Raw genomic sequence first — 22,921 nt, forward strand, 5'->3', positions numbered from 1 at the left:
TAATCCTTTTTCAAATCTCGAAAGGACGAAAGTAGTAGTGAACTGGAATAGGAATTAGTATGAACCGCGCTGAAATTCAATTTAGAAACCGATGAGCTTTAAATATTGCTACTGAATGATGCAGTAAGTTAATAAATGTTGCGTTAGACTCATAAATAAGAAAGTTAGTAGTGCGTAGATTTTATAAAACCAGTATTTTACCGTACATTTTAGTCTTTTTGCAGCGATTGTTTGGCGTTGGAAGCTTTTTTAGTGTGTTAAAGTCAACACGGCTACTAATAGTAGAGTATGAACTGATTTTTTACATTTGACACCTTTTACATTGGGGTTTAAGTAACCAAACCTGAACAATTCCATGACCAAGAAAAGTCTACAGAAGCAGGGGATCCAGACGATACGATATTTCGAACATTTATGTCAATAATAACATGAGTAAATTGATCAAACGGTTAGAAGAAAACAAATCATTGTAAAACACTACTAAATTAGAGAGACGTTTCGTTATTTATTTTATCATATGTAATGTTGTATATTATTGTGGTTGTGTGTGTGTGTGTGTGTGTGTGTGTGTGTGTGTGTGTGTGTGTGTTGTGTGTGTGTGTGTGTGTGTGTGTGTGTGTGTGTGTGTGTGTGTGTGTGTGTGTGTGTGTGTGTGTGTGTGTGTGTGTGTGTGTGTGTGTGTGTGTGTGTGTGTGTGTGTGTGTGTGTGTGTGTGTGTGTGTGTGTGTGTGTGTGTGTGTGTGTGTGTGTGTGTGTGTGTGTGTGTGTGTGTGTGTGTGTGTGTGTGTGTGTGTGTGTGTGTGTGTGTGTGTGTGTGTGTGTGTGTGTGTGTGTGTGTGTGTGTGTGTGTGTGTGTGTGTGTGTGTGTGTGTGTGTGTGTGTGTGTGTGTGTGTGTGTGTGTGTGTGTGTGTGTGTGTGTGTGTGTGTGTGTGTGTGTGTGTGTGTGTGTGTGTGTGTGTGTGTGTGTGTGTGTGTGTGTGTGTAAACTAGTCTTTACCGACTATTGAGCTTGTACGTACATGAAATTAGGAACTTAAGGCTCCATGATTATCGGTCTAAGAACAACGAAAAAATTAAAATGACGTAAATTTTTAGCAACCGATGAGCTTTAAATATTGCTACTGAATGATGCAGTAAGTTAATAAATGTTGCGTTAGACTCATAAATTTAAAAAAATTAGTAGTTAAGTTTTATATATATAATCCATGACTATAAATACTTCACATGAAAAGTTTATACTGCACAGTATAAATACTGTGCATCCGTTTTTTATCTTATGGTTCAATTCAATTATTCAACTCAAACTTTTAATTCAAGATAACCATCTGTTATAATGCGGTATTTTAACCCCTCTAGTCCTCTATGTTGATTTTTATATTAACTGTACAAAATAAATTCTAATTGCACAAACAAATCCGCTCTCACTAATAATAATTTGTTGTTATTTAGTTAAAACTTATGTTTTATTTATTTTCATAATTTCTACATTTATTTAAATTGTTTGTTTTCAAATTAACATAGTTCTACTGGAAAACGTATATAGCCATTGTGTTGAGTATCGTCACACAAATAACGAATGGAAATTACAAACTGAACGGAAACTCATTACACAATCCACGGAAGTGACATTGAATTTCCTGGCCCGTTACATTTATCGTCGCTTATATGAAAATTTCACTGTTCATGCTAATTGTTACTCTTAATAACAAAATTAATATTTTATGAATACTGAAAATCATTAGGTTACAATCAATATAAAAGAAAATATATTTTTCATCAATATTACATAAAGAAATAATAATGTAACTACATAATATTTTATCCTAGAATCCTAATATTTTATTAGTTAACACTTACATTTATGACCAATGGGGTTAAACTCTGTAGTCATACATAGACCACAGACGTATCTTATATTGTTTTTAAAGTGTATGCATGTACAGAAGTGAAAAATTTCATTGTATTAATTTAATAATGTATGAGATATCCGCAGTGTATGTCTGTAACACTACGGTGATGGAACCTACAACTGTTGAGCACATAGATAAGTAGATTGTTGTTAATCATTATTTTGTTTTTAAATATAATTTATTAATTTCAGTCGATTTAAATTTTAAAATTCTATATATTGGGTTAATAATACACAATCGTCTTCCAACTGATAAGTATTAACTGAATTAATCAGTAAATTATGGTTACATTATTAATAACTAAGCAAAAATATAATAGACTAATAAATTCTTCCTCTTCAGAAAGGTTGCTTATTTCTCCACCCAAAATAGAGATTATAATGTTGTCAATCAACCAAGACGTTTTCATACGAGAACAACCGTTTTCGAAAACATTTATAGATTTCGTTGTTTACAATATTTAACCTGATGGGTTACATCAATCGCAATGAATATTTCTAAACTTTTCCAACTCATCTCATTTTGGGAGAAAGTTAAAAAATACTTTTACACAAGCTTTGAGTTGTCTAAAACATTCAAGACATTTGATAAAATGTTTTTACAAAACTGGATTAAGAGGTTTGGTAGTAGCGTTTGAATTTGCTTTATTTCTTGAGTCACAAGAACTGTTTTACCTGATTAAAGTTACACATATTTGTATTGATAAAACCATAAACAGAAACAAATTTAAAAGAGAATAATAAGAAATAAATACGAAAATTACAGAAATACTGATAGCACCCACAATAATTTTCCATTAAATTATCCACATGAGTGATAAGATGAACAGACTATCAATTGGTATATAGTCTTCGAATCAGCAATGCTCACACAGATGATCTACAGTTTATTTACCCTATGAAGTGGAGAAACCCTTAACAAAAATGATTTTGGAAAAGAAAACAAATAAACGGGCTCGGAGATTTTCCTAACTTCCCGTTCAGACAAAGGCTTTTCAGACTAAAAAATATTGAAAATGGATTAAACTTGTCATGCAGCTAAAATATTCCATTCTCTCATATCAAACTCAGTAAACAAAAAAGATCTTCTATAAGAATATGATGCCAAAATAGAACAAATATGTAATGTTACCACAAGTAATAGTAATACGTACGCTACCTCAGACTTTATCATGGGCGAAGGTCTGCGTTATCAAACTGGTTATGTAGCTTTTAAACTAAAGAGAAGTTTTACCCCTGAATCGGATGTAAAAATAATTTGCAATCGATCCTTCTCGAAATTATTCATTTATCGAAACGATGTGCAAAGGGGGCTTAGAATACAGAGTGAAAACTTTTGGGAAAGTTCCCAAAAAAATTAAGAACATTTTATAAAAATTCATGGAATTAGATCTGTCTTGAAAGTGGAGTCATTCCAAAGTTTAATTCTATATCCGAAGAACAAATTTTTGAAGATCAAATCTCTTTCCTGATGATGCAATAACAAAATTTATTTTAGTGATCACATACATCCGTATGCGCCATATAAACAATGTTTCAGAGCATAAATCTCTAAAAAGGACATAGCTAAATATACTTTCTACATTCTAAACCTTCAGTTTATTTTTGTAAATTACATTTATTGCTCACATTTTTGTACCATATTGTATATTTAATAACATGAAAAATGTTTCATATCTATTCACAATGGAAAATTACTTTAAATTCACTCTTATTTACATTGTTCGACTTTTTTCTTACTTTTCCCAAAGGAACGGGATTCTAAGAACCCATTCAGTAATTATTAAGTCTATAAAACAACCCAATCGTAAAAAAATACCTACAAAAATAAGTGTAAATTTCATCATTATAATAGTAACTAATTAAAATACAATTAATCTTTGAATGTAGTATGTGGTCGGTAACAGTTTGATAGTTGTTTTATGGAAGGCACGCTAAAAAAGAAAATACTAGGTATTTGTTGCCAAGATTGCAACAGAATAACATCAGTTTAAAAATATAGTAAGTTAAACGTGTATTAATACATTAGCATACTAGTTACTTATGGGAGTCAAGTAATTAAACGAATCAAGAGAACAATTCAGAGCGCCTGCAGAGAACGGGCTGCAATGTGGCAGAGAACAATCTGAGCCTCACATGACGTCATGCGCGAAACCGATCAATTTTTGTATATAATATTAACACACACATGCGTCTTTTCACCTCGCAAAGGAAACATAATCGGAAATCCTTACGGTGACATTTTTAGCACCATCAGTTTGGAGCACTTAACAAAAGAAATGTACCAAATTTCGTAATTCTGTTTAGTCATAAATGGGGGTTCACAGGTTTAAGGTTGTTCAATCGATTTTGGGTTGAGTAAAAGTTTTTGAATATAATAGTCACAATACTTCAAGATATCCTTCCTGAAGCCAGAAAAATAACAACACAATTTTTGGGTGACTTCACGAGAAATTATAGACATTTGAAGTAGTCACTTTGGGTCTTTTTATAATCAGTCCCTATGGAAAACGCCTGATAATAAGGATTTCAAATTTTTACAATAATTATGTGAAATATGATCGGAGGGAGTGACATTTTTTGTGTGAAAAACATGAGTTAATTTTTAGTTCGCGGTGATACTGGAGTATCCATTTTGATATTTGGATTATTTGAAATGGATACAATACATTCCGAGATATAAAACACTAGAATACATTCCGTAACCAATCATTTCACCTCACCCATTAGTAAGGACAGAATAACTTATGAACTTCGTCATATTTCTTCTTACTATAAAACGAAATGAATAATAGAAAACGTAAAAGTAAAGTTTTGTTCGAAACACAAATTAGCATTGTAGTCTAAACCACATTTTCTGAATTTAGAGGTCATACTCAGTTCAGTAATGTTTCCACAATGATGAAATCACCGAAATAATCCAGAGAGGAGATACGACGAAGCTCAACAACACTTCTCGTGTGATTGGACAGTGACAGCATTACACTTCCGTTTCCTCAGGCAACACTCCACTGACGACTTGTCTATTACTTCTTATCACATTTTATACTTTGTCTAACGTGTTTTACACTTGTAATGAAGTGTTAATATTATAACATCCCCAGCAGTTTGTCTAGGGGATCACTTCAAAACAATTGAGAAAATATATATTTTCTATAATCTTTGTTCTATATTGAAGCCAAGAATGTCCTTTTTTAATAATGCACGGATAAGTTTCTACGGTTTTGTGAACAAATATATATGTTTAACTCGTTTTAAATTTGTTTTACGAGTTGAATAAGCTACTTCTGCTATTTACAGAAAGTTTAGTTTTATGACACATAAGTACCTTTTTCTCTGGAACGTACAATATCTTATTACGTAGAAAAGAACTCCTGTTAAGGTGATTTCGACTCTGGCTGGTGTATACATACGTAGTAGTAACCAAGCCACGGTCGAATGGCTTCGTAGGGTCTGAGTCATCGCCGGAAAAATATACTAATAACTCTTTATAAGGTAATATCGCTTCTGATTGGTGCACATAGTCGTAAATAAGTAGAGAGAGGGATGACGCATTTAGGCAATACAGTTAGTCTTTATTAGGCCGTGCAGGCGAGCAGTTGTGACTCATATCTCTATTGTAATACACGTCTCTCGGTCCCATTACATTACACCCTTGTATTGAAAATATTAATTTAAGCCTCACAATAGTTTTGTTGGGAATAAATAAACTGTGAATGTGTGATCTAAAGTTATACAGTTACACGTTCCAGCTACTGTTTCTACTAAACGATACCGATTACTTTTTGCATCAGGAAAGGCAGTAAACGTGTAAAGTACCTGTATCGTTAAAGTACCTTTAGCAGTAACCTGTACTGTGTACTTTCGGTTTGCGGTAACTTGTATCTACTCTCGGGACAGACAAGTATCTGGTACAAAGTATCTGTTATAGTAGTCCCTACGTGATCAGTTGTCACAGTAGTGATTGAGTTTCTCGAGCTCGGAGCAGTTCTGTACTGTGTACTTTCGGTTTGCGGTAACTTGTATCTACTCTCGGGACAGACAAGTATCTGGTACAAAGTATCTGTTATAGTAGTCCCTACGTGATCAGCTGTCACAGTAGTGATTGAGTTTCTCGAGCTCGGAGCAGTTCTGTACTGTGTACTTTCGGTTTGCGGTAACTTGTATCTACTCTCGGGACAGACAAGTATCTGGTACAAAGTATCTGTTATAGTAGTCCCTACGTGATCAGCTGTCACAGTAGTGATTGAGTTTCTCGAGCTCGGAGCAGTTCTGTACTGTGTACTTTCGGTTTGCGGTAACTTGTATCTACTCTCGGGACAGACAAGTATCTGGTACAAAGTATCTGTTATAGTAGTCCCTACGTGATCAGCTGTCACAGTAGTGATTGAGTTTCTCGAGCTCGGAGCAGTTCTGTACTGTGTACTTTCGGTTTGCGGTAACTTGTATCTACTCTCGGGACAGACAAGTATCTGGTACAAAGTATCTGTTATAGTAGTCCCTACGTGATCAGCTGTCACAGTAGTGATTGAGTTTCTCGAGCTCGGAGCAGTTCTGTACTGTGTACTTAGTGTGTTGTCATTCGTTGTTACCACGAGGCAACACCGCCCTGGGCACTACCTGGCGATTTGCGCGTTATAACGAACAGTTACCGGTAAATAACAAAACCTGCTCAGTTTAGTCTGTGTTAAAAATTAAACATTTAAAATAATGGTTTAAAAAATTATATGCTCAAGATAAATTACTCTTAGCTCCATAACTTGACAGGTGCCAAATTTTGTGAACCACTCTTTGAAGAATAAACGTTAATATGGTACTTAATAACAAATTTATTTTCATACTATTGTAAATTCAAAAATTAAATATTCAATTACAGTACTCTTGTATAAACAGTTGGTCTTAATCATATCTGAGGTTTTAAATTCGGATATATAAAATTTTTAATCCGAGAAAAGACGTCAATATTTAGCTTTGGTATTGATTTATGATTAACTATTTAGTACAGTACTTGATTTTTTGATAATTAAATTTGGTTTGAATTAAACAGAGTGGCCACTCAAAACCTCTTTTCGAATTCCCAGCTTTTTCCGGTAGAAAATTTACGATTCTCTAGTCTATTTTCAAATCAAATAAACTACTATAATACTGTATTTAACCCTAACGCCGAGAGCATCGGTGACGGTTTATCGCCACCAGCTGTATTTGCAATAAATGCTACAAAGCTGCGTTGGCCTAGCAACTTTCATCGCTAGTGATATGCAAGAAATTCGGTGAAGATTTATCGCTTTCACCTATTTTAAGCTCCTTAGTTTTTATCTCTGTGTCTTTCGATGTGTCAACATCGTATATGCCCAATAACTTTCTTTCCGTGATGTTTGGAAAATACATGTATCCAACTCGGAACAAAACAAAGAGAAATATAAATACCAACACAGTGCTACTGTGGGGCAGACTGTAGTCCGGCATTGCGTGTCAGAGTACGAACTTGTGGAACGAGACAATGATTTCGCCGGTACATTAGGTAGGTTCAGTACAATAAAAAATACACCAAATAATTTCATCTGAAATCTAATTTATTTATTTATTTTATTTATCTCAAAGAAATTTGCAGAGATTCAGTCTACAACTACAAGTCGTAACCTCTTCCTTCTTCTTTTAAATAATAAGAATGGTAGTTTATAAAATGAGCTCCATAATATATTCTATTTACAAAAAAAATTAATATATGTTTATATAGATCTATCTGTGTACAACAATACAAAGTACGACGTATAAATAAAATCAAAATTAACGAATGTTTGTTTTCCTCTGAGAAGCTTACGCCAGCGCATGCAACCAACAGACACGCTGGTGTTGACAATATAGACAGAAATAGGAACATCAATTCAAATATTATTTATAAATCATGTTATTTTGTTACTATGTGGTTTTAAATAGTTTTTATACGCAAAGAACTACAAAAAAATGTTTCACCAACCGGTAATTTGCGTCTACTGCCGATCGTTGTAGTCGGATAGAATAGACGGAGCATACTCTCTACGATGTGCCAAATAAATAAAAAATACTAATTATAACTTAAATGTTATTTGTTAAACACATAACTACAGTTTGTTAATTTGGTTATCTATCTGCAGATCTTGGACCAACCGGCGTCAGGTGGAGGTCGCGTACACATGTCGATCTTCACGAGCCACGTCGAGTAAAATACGATGTTTCGAGGTATTCAGTTCTTTATTCAAGGAGCTCTCAAATAGTGTCTTGATTTTATAAGTTCTTGGAGACGGGTTTTTTTATGCAATTTCTCGGTTCTACAGGAATATTCCCAGCTTATTCCTGGTCCATTACATTCCAGGTCCCCCGGTCAGGTGGCCACTCTGTTAAATACTTCATATAAACTATTTGTTGCAGAATATTTTAATTAATTATCCCTGTATAAACTTTCTGGTGATTTGTGGTAGAGTGGTTTTACTATAAACTGTGTACACTTTGAGCTGATCTTTGCCCTTCGTTTGGTAGTTCAAAAGTACTATAAAATACTGATTCTAGAACAAAACATTTCAAAATGTTCTCGGAGGAGGGCTCCCGGATCCCTTACTGGTATCACGGGTTTTATGCTCTTGACTCCCTGTTGTTTCAGGCACCAAAACCCAGAAAATATTTCTGGGTGCACCACTGAACTTATATATAGTGATGAAGCTACGAATTTCACAGAATGGTCCTTCCATTTACATATGCCAAATTGTTACATTTGAAAATTATAAAGAAGGTAGTCCTAAGGAAGTATTAATCATGCAGAATTTCAAAAGCTCTAAAATTCAAAATGTTCATGGACATTCTTCTTTTCTTCTGAATACAATCATTAATTTAATTCTAATTCCTCTTACATCATTAATTTCCTCTTATCATCTCTGTATAAGTAATGGAACAATTCCAGATGTTCTAAAGACCACTCAAGTGATACCTGTGTACAAAAAAATATCCTACCCCCTGTGGTGTCATTATTATTATTGTTAAATTTCCGTCCTATTTCCATACTTCCTGTACTATCAGAAGTCTTTGAGATTATAATGAAAAACCAGTTGATTGAAAAGTAATCATTTGATAATAAATGTTAAACACTACAACAACTATAGCACTACTTAGTCTGGCATATTCAGTAATAGAAACTTTTGAACATAAATAATCGATTCTCCTCCGTCTGACCTAACCAAAGTGGTCCAACATGATATTTTAATACGCAAATTTTAGAAAATGTGGAATAAAAGGATCAGTCTTGAAGTGCCTCACAAGCTACTTAGCAAAGAGAAAACAATTGGTTTCTATAAATGGTGCCTCATATGACATGATAACTATTAATCATGGCGTACCACAGGGTTCTGTCCTTGGACTACTTCTCTTCTCAGAGCTTAAATGATTTTGCTTACTTTATGCATATGACACCACAGGGGGAAGGATATTCAACAGTTGTGAACAAATGCAAACAATAATTTATAGCTGGCTAGAGACTGGTTATACAAACTACCAGTAAACTAGTTTACTTTTTTTTGTCCAGTAAGTTGAAAACAAATAATGAAAAAACTCAGATTCTGTAGTGTACACTAAGACTTAGTTAGCAAGTAGATGATGCGGTTAAGCTTCTTGGTTTTTATAATTGACTCTTAGCTTAATCGGATTGAACAAATATCTCAGATATAATATGACACTTTCAAGAGTTGTGTTCCTTCTAAAAAAACAGGATTTGACTTCCTCAACCTTACTTAAAGTCTGTTTATCATAGCCATTTTTCCATAGCCATATAATATGTGTCTACGACCATTCTGTGAGGGTGCAGTATATACTTCTACATCAGAAGAAAGAACACTGGCATATGTTGGGTATTACCTTTGCAGGCCTATATTCATTCAACTTGACATTCTTACAGTGGTAAAAAACTATATTTTCATCCATGGTATTACAATTTCACAATGCTTATCCTGCATGAACACATAAGTATCTTTAGTGACTAGAGAATAGTTTAAGATTAATTTTTATAATATAGCCTATTAGTTTTTTCATATCAACATTTATCATGTATTGCAACTGTTCAAATACCGATAAAACCAGTTATGAAAATGATACTGGGGTATTATTTTAAAATATGTAAATCATATTAATTTGTGTTTGTTAATTGAATTTATTATATATTATTTGCATTTTTCTTTTTACTTAAACAATGAATTTATTTCCCCATACTTTACCCTCTTTTGGTTATAAATGTAAGTACATGTTCCAGCTTTTTCTAAGAAAAACGTTTCTAATTTTGATTTTGAAAACCTAAAACACAATAATAAGCATAAAACATCCTGATTGTGTTTCTTGATTTTTCATTTCCTTTTCAGTGATCTATCAAAGCAAGGATTATGATTTGTACATTTTTTGTTCGTAGATGCCCTCTCCTTTGAGGAACGCTCATAAAAGTTTGGAGTTTTCCTTAAAGTAGACCCTGCTGTTATAAATATTTCTAAATTTACGTTTGGTGTCAGCAATCACTCAAAGACAGGGATGACAGAATGAAGTTTTTCTTTGGATGTCAGGAAGTATATCTGGGGATCCAGAGAAATTTTTAAACCCTGATTTCTGGTCAAAACTCTGTGTTTTATTAGTTTGAAACCAGGGTTAATACTACACACAAAATTATCATAGCCATACTCACACTAATTGGAATTTAAGAAGTTTATTTTTACAAATCCATTCGTATTAACAAACAATAAAGCAACTTACAGTTAACTATGAAAAAGCCACAATCAATAGCAAAAAAATTACCTGTACTATATCTTGAAGTTCTTGTCTGTTAATTTCTAATTTTTTATTGAACAGCTTTGCTTCTTATAAACTGATATTGTTTAGTGAATTAAGAGGAACACTTTGTTTAAATAGTCTTTAATAGAGTATAACAAATTATTAATGGTTTGTCTTTGAACATCTCTTTCATTTAAATCATTAGTTCAAATTTTCGTGTTGCAATGTTTTTTGATAGTTTTCTTACTGAAAAGTATCAGTTTTATTTTTTCAGCATACTTGCTTCTTAGAAACTATAAGAAACACAATTACTAATTTCATGTCTTAAAATTTGTTTAGTTGTATACACAGTCCATAAAAATACACGTCCAATTATATTCCAATATTTCTTAACAAGAATTACATGATTTGTAATTATTAAAAAACATTTAAATGTAAAATAGATTTAATTTAAGTAATACAAATACAGTACACGCCCACACTTTCAAGTAAAATATGTGTATCCTGGAAGATCATTTTAGAATGTATAAATTCTAAGTAAAAGGTGAAGGATGTCTTGTAGTTTCTAAGATATAGCCATTTTCTTGACCCCCTGTTATTCTCTTTAATACAACATTGTTTTTGTGAAATTTTTGTGTGTTATCGGTCCGTCTCCATAAGGTAAAATTTTTGCTTATGTTAGAGCCATTCTTTTAAAGCATAAAATAATAATAATGCTCTCAACAGATGTCAAACTTATAATTTTTAATATTAGGCCTATTAGTAATTAACACATCCTGCGGGGGGAAGAGCGGGTTCCCTTACCCCTGCTTGAATAGAAGGTACAGAAAATTTATAATGGTAATCCCTCTTCATTAGGTTTGGTAATCCCCCTAATCATAGATTTGCCTATAATCCAAGCGAACAATCTTCTGTAGGTGAGATTTCTCATGAATGAGGTGATCAAAAGTTTTTTACACTGAGAAAAATTGGATGTCCTGCACTTCTAATGAAATTGAGACTGGTTTGAAAAGAAATGTCCAGCTCGGGAAGTTGTGCTCTACAAACTGGGTGCTTCATTGTTTGTAAAACTGGCATACTTAGGATATGGTTCATTACAAAGGTCCCTTTTGTTATGATTTTGGTGAGAAAACATAAAATTAGGCTATTTTTTCATTCTACCACTGTTGTCTGTTTCACATTATTCTAGTTTCTAATTAGTAATTTAGTAAATCAGTAACTGGTGCTGAATCAAGAACCTCCTACTCCTAACAAATAGGAAAAATTTGATTTTAAACTATTTAAAACAGACTACATTTATTCGTTCAAAATTCCTGAACAACTAGACACTGTTTTCCTGTACTACTCTATTACAGAACAATTGAACTGAAAAAGGATAGGTGTCAGATAAAAATTCAAATATCTAAGTCACAACGTTTTAATAAATACAAGTACAAATGTATATACATATAAACATTAAACTACATACACATTAACACTTACAGAGGTTATTATCACAGACTATTGGCAACACTGTAGTATGGTGAGACATATACTTGGCAGCCCCTGGCTAAATTGTGTTGGTTATGTTAGCGTTGGGAAGGTTATGTTCATCTGAGAATAGATGTCACAATGATACTGTACCTAGAACAAATCAATGACATTATTGATTTATTATTCATTTACCATCTCACCTAACACATAACATTTTGTCAATAGTACAGGAACTAGTAAGATTTAAACAATACCAAACACAAAAATATACTACGTCTATAAACCATATAAATACAGTTTACAATAATTATGAAGTCAAGACAATTTTTGTGTCTGTTCAGAAAAAAAGGAATACACAACAATGTCATCTAAGAAACTTAACAAAATAAGATTGATTTGTCTTCAAGCAAGCTTTGAAACATACTGAATGTTTAGGAATTGTTCAGATCTAATATTGTTAACTTGTTACCATTGTGCTTTGTTTATTGATGTATATTCTTCTTGCTTAATGTTTTACTTTATATTATTGCTTCATATTTGTTTTAACCTACCAGCAGGCCAGATAGTGATTTTGAGTTCCTCTAGGTTCACTCTATAATGGCTAGATCATTTTAAGTCAAGGTATCTCAACTTCTATGACATCTTTATACCATGACAAATATGATAAATACTTGTTCCTAAAGAACTAAACTATTCCAAATAGATATTAAAATTTCGGATAAACCTCATCACTTGCCTTGAACAACTTAGTTACAGTAAGCACCAACAACATAGTTACCACTAGTAGCAAAGTTTTTGAGAAGGGTAAAAAGTTATATTTGCAAGTATCCTACCTACTGAAGGACATTTTTGTTTTGTATTAGACTGGGTAAGTGAAAAATAACTTATTGTAAGTTATTGTAAAACTGTTATAAAATTTGTTATATTACTGATTTCAAGTTGGCAATAGTGGCCTATGCACATCATGATCAGAGGAAAATGCAGTAACAGTTCAGGAAATGTTTACTCATAGCCCAAAAAAATCAACACGTCAGGCAACTCGTGAAATTTGACTGACAAGGCATAACATTTTTGCCCATATAAACCTTATCACTATGTCTACAAGAGTTGAAATTGGAAGACTGTGACTGAAGAATGGAATATGGGGGAATTAATGCTGGGTTGGGATAAAGATTGGCTACAACAGTTTGAAAATATCTTGTGGCGTGACAAGGCCGTTGGTGCACCACTCCACTTAGCAGTAATTGTTCGCGAGTGGTTAGACCAAATATTTCCTGGGTGTTGGCTGAGACGGTGTGGATCGCATGAATACTGTATCCTGCAAGAAGTTCAGATCTTACTTCAGGTGATTTTTTTTTGTGGAGCTAAGCCAAGGAGGCGGTAAACAAGTCCAAACCTCATACATTGGAGGAATTGGAAAACAGAATTCAAGATGTCTTTACCAACATCGCAATTGACTTCTTTCAGAAAAGTGTATACTGTATCCATGGCTGTTTTAGGAAGTTACTTAAAAACACTGGTGCCTATGATAAGTTTTAACCTATATTTTTATGTTTTCTTATGTAACGAAAAATGTGCACTTGGCTTTTTAATAAATGAGGATCATTATTAAACAATTTATAACAGTTTTATAATACCTAATTACTTTTCACCCACCCGGCAAATCAATAAAAAGCTTAGATTCTACAGAATTTGAAAAAATTAATAAGTCTACAAAAAAATTAAGAAAACAATGCCAACATGAATACAAAAGAACTTTTTTGTATTGCCAAAACTCAACACATTTTTATTTTTCTTATTTTTGCTAAGACATATATACTATTGCATTAAGGGGGGTCTGTTCGCCTATCTCCGTAATGTTAATTATATGTAATTTTTATAGAGTTTGTGTTGAACCTACACTGAAATGTTTTTATTTCATTTTATTAATCATGTAATACTCTAGTCACTGACACAAGGAGTTTTGTTTATTTTGTATTTTAATTTTTCTACAAATTTTTTTAAAAACTTGTGTTAAATTTCAAGTTTTTAATTCAGAAATTTAATTTTTATAAGCCCAAAAATTAAAATTTTACAAAATCCTGGTGTTAGTGACTAGTAAATAATAAAACAAACACACAGTGAAAATTTCATAAAGATATCTTTAACAGGTCCTGAGAAAACTTACATCAAAGTTAGAAAATACAAATTTTGGGAAAACGCGATTGAAAAAATCGTTGTACTAACCTACAGTGAACTTGGTAACATCAGTAGCTGCCAGTGCTGTAGGCTGGTTTGTCTGCTTCATCCTGCTCAAATTGGTCCTCTAACTTTCTTTTCTTCAATGCCTTAGCCTTCCTGATTTTCTTCTCAAGCTCATTTGCAGCTAATTCGGCTTTCTTGAGTCGCTTATTCTCAAGGCTTTTCATTGCAGCAACCAAATTTTTTACCAGGAAAAGTTTAAAGCTCATCCATTATTTGTACTCTACTTATCAGGCCATTATTAAAATGTGCTTATAGCTAAATAAGTCCCATATTTTAGCACTGGTAGGCTAGCAAAAACCCTTTTTGGTATTACATACCAAATCACATTGTTCAATGATTCGTTTGGGTTTTGTGTTTTGCCCTTCACACACATTTTGCAAAAGCTCAGGATCAGCCAAATCCCTAAATATTGGCTTGATAGCAAGCATAACAGCTTTTGGCAAATGAAAGTGTTTGTTATGATCATACTCAGTATTATCAAGTAAGCTCTGGTTGAACTTACACCACGTTCCGTCTCCTTTTGGGCAAAAGCTCGTGTTGGGGTTGTTCGTTAGTCGATAAGACGTGGAAAAAATTCAGCCCAAACTGCTTGCTTCATTTCCCTTACACTTGATGTGTTCCGACGTATAGCCAGTCAATAATAACTTTGCAGTTGATGAACAGCAGCAGTAGTAAGTCGACCTTTTCCGGACATAGATTTGTTATCTTCAAGGAGGGTTTTACCCGACGTACTTTTTATTTTTGAGTAAACGTGTTCCCATTCTCTTTTGCACGTGGCCTATGCATTCAAGTTTTGTTTATTTTTATTTCTTCTCCATAAACTTGAGCTTCATTCACTGATGCATAGGCCTTTGAATCTCCATCTCCCAAGTAGTTGAGGGTAGCGAACATTATATTCCGGCTCTGACCTCCGAAAAACCTCTAAAGCGCCAGCGACCTCCATTCCTCTGCTGCTACCCTGATAGTTTGCTTTACAGCTGACTACATGAACATTTTTCACACTTATTTGGGCATTTACAAAACTTTGAAAGGATAGATACATCTAGTAGTACTTTCCCTGTATCTACTGATGTTAGAGAAAGAATGCCATTTTGAGAGACATGGCCTCTCTTTTTGCCATGAACCGTCTAGTGCAACGCATAAGTTATGTCGCTCTCCCCATCATTACTGCTCACTGCTTCTTCTACGGCGTTTCTCATACTTTTTTTACACATATTTTCTGCTACTGTGCCTAAAACTTTGTTCATGTTTTTCTATAATGAACTGGAGGAGGAGGAAGATTTAGAGTGCCACACAAGATTTGGGCTGCTGTGTGGCCTTTGCCAATGCTGCGCATTACCGTGCACAAGACGTAGGTTCAAGTCGTAAAGAGTTACAGATTTTCCATTGATATTTTCAGTGATTTTATTACAATTGTCAATAGACCTTTTTTGTCTGTACAGTTTGGACAATACACTGAGAAATTTACTGCAAGTCCTTCAACAGACTGCCTTTCAAAAATCAATTTGTGCTTGCAACGACTGCATCCTGCGATTTCATTTATGGCTTCGGCAAGCGAATTCAAATCAAATATGTCATATATGCTAAAACCCTCATTCTTCTGATTATAGTATTCAAAATTACCTTGAACTTTCATTTTTCTAACAGAAGAACTATGGGTGGTAGGATTATCAGAAGTGTCAGTGCTGGTGGTAGGCCTGGGCAAAGTTTCAGTATTGAGGTTATACATAGCCTCAGAAGATCTATCAAGGCTAGATTTAGTCTTTCCAACATGCTTTCTCTTGGAATAACACTTGAAACGATTCCCAATTTTCTGTTTATTTCCCATGTTAACATGAAACAACAACTAATATTCACAAAACTCGAATAAGTAAACTGTCACTTTGTAAACAACACAAATTGAGAAACACTCTCACTGACATCACATAAACAAAGATCACATGACAAATAGTACACCACCTGACAGAGACAAAAATATACAATCAAAAGCAGGGTAGCCAACATAACATAACAATAAGGAAACAAGAATAGTAGTAGTATGTATGAATATGATTAAAGCGGTGGGCCACCAGCGGGGCAGCCTCTTTCACCATAAAATTGGTTGCAATGCTTTCGAAAAACTTTCTTTTTCAATAACTTCTAATAAAGATAGAAATAAAATAAGCACATCTTTGAAAAACGTGAGGTTCTGAAGAATATAAAACTAAAAAAAAACCAAAAAACTCAAAAAAATGAAATTTTTGGTACGGACCCCCCTTAAGCAAAACAACCCTCAGCCCACCATAATTATATATACATAGGATGCTCTATAAACAAAATGTATAACATAATTGTTTCATGTTAAAATGAACAAAAACTTTCTTCAATTTATGATCATACATAATTTATTTTCCATATAGCTGTGTCTTTTAACCGTTTACAATACAATTACAGTAATAATTGTGAAAAGTTTGAGACCTTGAATCGACATTTTACTAGTCACTCTTACATTGGATATATGGAACTGCTGTAATTTCAATACATCTGAAGTTTTATTGTTAATATAATAGTGTGTAAATGTAATTGTTTAGCAAAATTTCAGTTTGTTTCTCATTGTGGTATTTGCTAACCAAATCATCTGGAGTTTGTGTTGTTAGTCTGGAAACATCTTATATAACAATTGCTATTATAAACAATGTGAAATTAAAACACATTGAAGCTAAAATAAAATAAAATAAAGTTTATTGCAATTAATGGATTAACAAACACTATACTAGAAGAAGTAAATGTGTTAAAAAAAGTAAAATATATAAAATAAGGTAATTTAACCTCACCAAAGTTAAAAACATGTAATCCATTAGGGAGATTCTCGAATTTTTATGCACCGTTAGTTACAATTATAATAGACATTAAGACAATGTAGATAGTTCTACTTTATTATTTCTGTACTATATACTACTATTATATGAAAATAGTCATACAAAATGGCCCTATACTTAGAAAAAAATACACAATTTAAGTTAATGTGAATTAAAAAAATTGAAATAGCATGTTTTTTATATATTTGTGAAAATAGTAATTCAAAAGTATTATGTAACGTAGTCCTCATTATGAGTGGTTAGTAAGACATAAGTTGACCAAATATGATCATTTCAGCTTCTACAGTACGAAACTCAAGGCTTAACTAACTCTGTGGCCGTCTTATATTTAAAAAGAACTTAGATATTTTTCCAAAGTTTATGACATATACTAATCTAAGATTTTGAATTGAATACTGTATTCTACTAATTAGTTTTGCAGATTGTTCTGATATTTTAGAACTAAGATATTACATTTTTTATGTTTTCTTCAGTATTCACCTAGAAACTAAAAATACTGAGAAAACCTAAAGAATGTTTCTAATTAATTCAAACCTCAAATTCAGGTCCTCATTTACCTTACCCAAACGTTGCAGAAAACATTTATTTTAAACTATGTGTTTGCATCAACTTTTGAGTGGTTTCGTCGGTATTGTTTTTCATCAGTCAATCTTTTGTGTTTTTTCACCTGTTTTGATTGCTCGGTCAAGCCATATTTTCTTTTTGGTTACAATAGCAAACTCTGAAGTTCACTAAATAGATCCTTAAGACCCCATTCTAGCTGGAAGATGAAAAATCTGTTGGTGACTCAATCAATGTCAAAAATAGCGTTGACAGTGCTCTCATCAGATGATGGCGACAAAGGGACGCGATGGTTGTAACGAAGGTGTTTTCAGTCATGTTGTCATTGGTTGAGACAGCTCACGACCTAAGATGAACATGTTTGTCTTTGATTGCAAACCAGTAATGTCACATTGCTCATCCAGCTAGGATACGCTCTTGTCTTACTATGTGTTTGTGGTGTTCGCTATTGCTGAAGTTGCACTGTACGCCGGTTGCGTTGCTGGCAGAATTTTGTTGTCCAGCTGGGAAGGAGTCTCACTGACCATGTCAGCAGTCGCGCCATGAGCATGAATCAATTTTTCTCCTCAAAGACTTATTAATACTGTTTAAGAGTTGAAAGTAACTGAATGTCACAATTAAACAGTCAAACGATCTTGTATAATAAATATGCTACAAATTTATTATTACTTTTTGTTATCCCAATCAATTTTAAATTGTAACGTAGGAGGAGAAGCAGGGACGTCGAATTGGGTTATAGTGGGTGGTAGGATAGGGCCAAAACTATTCAAGAATACTATTTGACTAAGACTCTGTTTGTGTTTAAACCAATATTTTACAATGACTTATCAAAAAACCATTGCATGTTTGGTCAATTTACTTTTTTACGTATGTTATTATAGTATTTACATCTTGGTACCTTTACACAGTTTCATATTTTGTTATTAGTTCATAAATTCTGCGTCTGTTACTATTTTGGTTTCTTCCAAAAAAGGTTTGGTACACCACCACAGAATTTGATATTTGTGTTTTTGCAATAAAATTGCTCAGCAACAGTTTTTTTTTCTTTATATAAGTGCTCATTTTTTCCAGTTGAAGTTTCAAATTCTACATACTTTGAAAAAAATAAATATGTACAGGGTGGGGCAGGGAAGTATCCCTAACTTTGAAGGTAAATTAAAAAAAAAAACAAAAAGTGTTAGAACAAAACTTTATTGTGGCATCAAAAGGGTACAGATGGAAGTTAATTCTTACTTTGTTTTAAACAATACATCATTCAAGTGATGTCCCTCATTGTCAACACACTGATCTAGTCTGGTTCTGAAGTTCTGCATAACTCTGCGAAGCATTTGTTGTGGAATGCGGGCAACTTCAACGTGAATTGCATCCTTCAAGTCTTGTAGGGTTCTGGGTCGATGTTTAAACACTTCACTCTTGAGGTATCCCCATAAAAAGTAATCACACGGAGTTAAATCCGGCGAGCGAGCGCGCAGGCCATGGAATGTCACCATACCGGGAGATTAATCGCCCGGGGAACATTTCCCTCAAAACAGCCATCGAATGTCTAGCAGTATGGGCTGTGGCACCATCCTGCTGAAACCACACTACTCCAAAATTATTCTGTTGCAATTGTGGTGCAAGAAATTGTTGGAGCATGTTTACATACCGCTCGGAATTGATGGTAACACAACGATTATCCTCCTCGAAGAAATAAGGCCCAATTATGCCTTCACTGCTGATTGCACACCAAACAGTCACTTTTTCACTGTGTAGAGGCCTCTCATGAACTACCCTAGGGTTTGCACCACTCCAATAACGCATATTCTGCTTATTAACAACTCCAGAAATGTGGAAATGCGCTTCGTCACTAAACAAAACTCGTGCATCATGAGGCAAGTCAGCAATTAAAGTTTCACATGCCTGTACTCGTTGTTGCCAGTCCCGTTGTGTGAGTTCTTGAACGATGACCATCTTGTATGGATGGAAGTGGAGTTCTTCATGGAGAATACGACGCACAGTGCGATTAGACAATGCAAGGGCGGATGCATGCTTGCGGGCAGAACGCTTAGGAGAATGCAAGATCGATCTTCTGACACGGTCAATGTTTTCTGGAGTTCGGACAGTTCTCCGAGCCCCAACTCTCTTTTTCACTACACTACCACATGCACGGAAGTTTTCCACCCACAAACAAATGATCTTATTCTGAGAAAAATACGTCTCGACAGCAAAAGCGCGTTGCTCATTCGACCAAGCCATGTCTACAACTGACAGCGCTACTATCGGAAAATTCCGTGGCCACAGCGTCATTCGAACCTACCCCCACTCCTCCAACATGTCCCCACTACTCACAATGCCACCTCGAAAGTAGGGATGTTTCCCTGCCCCACCCTGTATATGTAGTAAGTGTACCTTTAAAAATCAAAGTACATTTTATTTGTAACAGCTTAGAAACATCCTTGCAAATAGGACAAAATGGGTTTGCCAGTACACAAGCTACAGTGCTGTATGAACAGTTGGAGGATTAAAACGTTATAAACAATTGCATTAAGTAAGCCAACTATTTTAGTCATTCCAGGAAAATCATAAAATAAGGTTTGGTTAAATAAAATAGGAATGATATTAATCTGTATATATATTTACTCTTTACTACTGAACTTGCCAACTTCATATACCAACCCAAGTATATATGTCCAAGTAAATAGAAATGAAAGATTTTGGTCAAGGATTTGAAACCTTTTACTATCAAAATTGTTTGGTATAATTAATTAATTAGTTCTACTGAATAGTTGGTACTAAATATATTTTTCAGATAATACATAATTCTGCGAATTATTGAATTTTATAAGTTGTTGTATGCTAATCCAAAAAATGCATTTTAAACATATTCAGGAATGTAAATTATGCAAGAAATTTTTAGCTTGGTTTTAAAGTATTAGTGCTTTTTGTTTAATAATGTAAGCAGTTAATATATCATGGATACAAAAAAGTGAACTGTCACTGTTACTATTGAAAAAGCCTCTTTATCTGACAATTTATTGAGATAAAACGCTGAAGTAGACCAAATACACATGATGTAATGGTTTTTATTTAAAATGTGAATTATACATTCTAATATCTTCCTGAAAATATGAATGATCTACGATTGACACAACTTATTTAACATACAAAATGGAATCTGTAATTTTAAACTTCCAAAACCAATTTATCAATGCAATTAGTTTTCTTAAATTTTCTAGTTTCTAGTTAATTCCAGTATTTCCCTCACTTGATACTAACAAAAATATGACATGAGTATGCATGAACATCCTCTGTGTGCAGACCCTGTGCTTCCAAACCTTGTTAATATGTCCAAAACTCCGAAAAGTTGTAGACCTTTGTAAAGAAAATTACAGGTGCATATACACTTGAATGTATTTCAATTCCAATTACATTCTTCCCACAGCTAGCATAAATTTACACTGGCATTTCTCTGCCCAAAACTAACATTCTTAGGCCAAAACTTACCAACGGCTGAATATCAGTGAATCGGACAATCCTTTGAGTTATTCTGACAGAATGTGCACTGCAAGGAGGTGGTTTCCTCACTGCAGGAACAGCTGGTGCTGCTGTAGCTGCCATCTTCCCAAACCCTCTCACCAGACACTGCACACCACACCATAGTCAACTCTGTTCAGTCCACTTTACAAAAAATATTAATAACACAAACGTTCTAAGGACATTAGAACATTACTTATTCCTCTAATAAAACTACTCCAGTTTTTTCAATATTACTCATAAATATATTGTATTTAATTACAGAAACCTTTATTTACAAGGGCAAGATATATATAATAATGCAGCCTGCCCAAAAGTAGTCCGATGATGGCTGGGGCATTTGAATCTTCCTAGCTCAAATACATGTATTTGAAAGGCAGTAAATCAATAAATTTAGAGATGGCAAAAAGTTTGTGAAGTTATTATTGCTTGTTTGATTTGTGCTTTCTACTACTTTCATTAATAGTTCTGATGTTAGTCAAACAGTTCATTGAAAGAAATATAAACATTCACCAAATGCACTGATTAATACAGCTGAGCTTTTTGCTCTGTACAAGTGCTTTCAGCTTATGAATAACCTCCCCAACTGTAACACATTAATCTGCAGTGATTCTCTTTCTGCCATCAAATCACTACAGAGTACATGTGATGGCAATAGATGACAACATGTCCCTAGAAATAATAAGAAACTATGTAGAATCCAAGAACAGAATAAGCTTTCAGTGGATACCTAGCCATGTGGGTTTGAAATTTAATGAAATGGTTGTCAAGCTCACAAAAGAGACAGTGGTGAATGGAATACCTGTTCAAGACATGGTCCTTCCATTTTCTGACCTCAAATTGTTCCAAAAAGGGAAAAAAAACAACTTGTTACTAAATACAACAAAAGTCAGGTGGTATAGGAGTATACAACCTATCAGTTCTTTACTGCCATGGTATCAAGATATGAGACTTATCAGATGGGAAACCTGTAATCAGACTAAGAATAGGACATGTCACAGTGAACAAAACTCTTCATCAAATGAAACTTTATTTCACACCTCTGCGTATAAATTGCACTGCAGGAGTGAATGAGACTACGGAGCATCTACTAATAAATGCCCACAATTTTACTATGCAAGGAACTCATGTTTCCAACAAATTAGGAGATGACGATATCACATAAAAACTAAAAACAATTATCCAGTTTTGATGCAACAATATATAAGGAATTAGTCGATTTCTGACAACCATAATAAGAAACATATAGCCTAATTGAGGAAGAATGATCAAAGGCTAATAGAAGAGGAAACAGTGCATAAGTTTTATTAAGTGAAAATTGACTTCATGGTGTAATTCCAAGTCAACTGTAAGAAATTTAGATAATAAAAAAACTACGCATCATAATAATGCCAGAAGTGAAACTATAGAGGATAGTAACTTGTAACTGGTTATTTAAAACCCTTTAACAAGATCTACAGAGACATAACATCGATCAAATATGAGCCCGAAAGGCTTTTGTTGGTTAGATATTCACATTGCAACAGATCTTGGACTGAGTACGGCTTTGGACCCCGAAAGGTTAGTAGTTTTTACGAAAGCTTT

At 33.7% G+C, this 22,921-nt stretch overlaps 1 protein-coding gene across 1 annotated transcript in view; it reads right to left on the minus strand.

Annotated features, from left to right (window-relative positions):
• Positions 1-12,089: 12,089 nt before the first annotated feature.
• Positions 12,090-22,921, minus strand: part of LOC124354226 (roundabout homolog 2-like) — a 607,997-nt gene continuing 597,165 nt past the window's right edge. The window contains exons 21-22 of the mRNA XM_046804531.1: positions 21,308-21,445; positions 12,090-12,311 (exon numbers count right to left, since the gene is read on the minus strand). Coding sequence (XP_046660487.1) covers positions 21,321-21,445 — 125 coding nt within the window. The 3' untranslated portion in view covers positions 12,090-12,311; positions 21,308-21,320. The remainder of the gene's footprint in view (positions 12,312-21,307; positions 21,446-22,921) is intronic.

Source organism: Homalodisca vitripennis, chromosome 2 (genome assembly GCF_021130785.1).
Source record: "Homalodisca vitripennis isolate AUS2020 chromosome 2, UT_GWSS_2.1, whole genome shotgun sequence".
Classification (NCBI taxonomy): Eukaryota; Metazoa; Arthropoda; class Insecta; order Hemiptera; family Cicadellidae; genus Homalodisca; species Homalodisca vitripennis.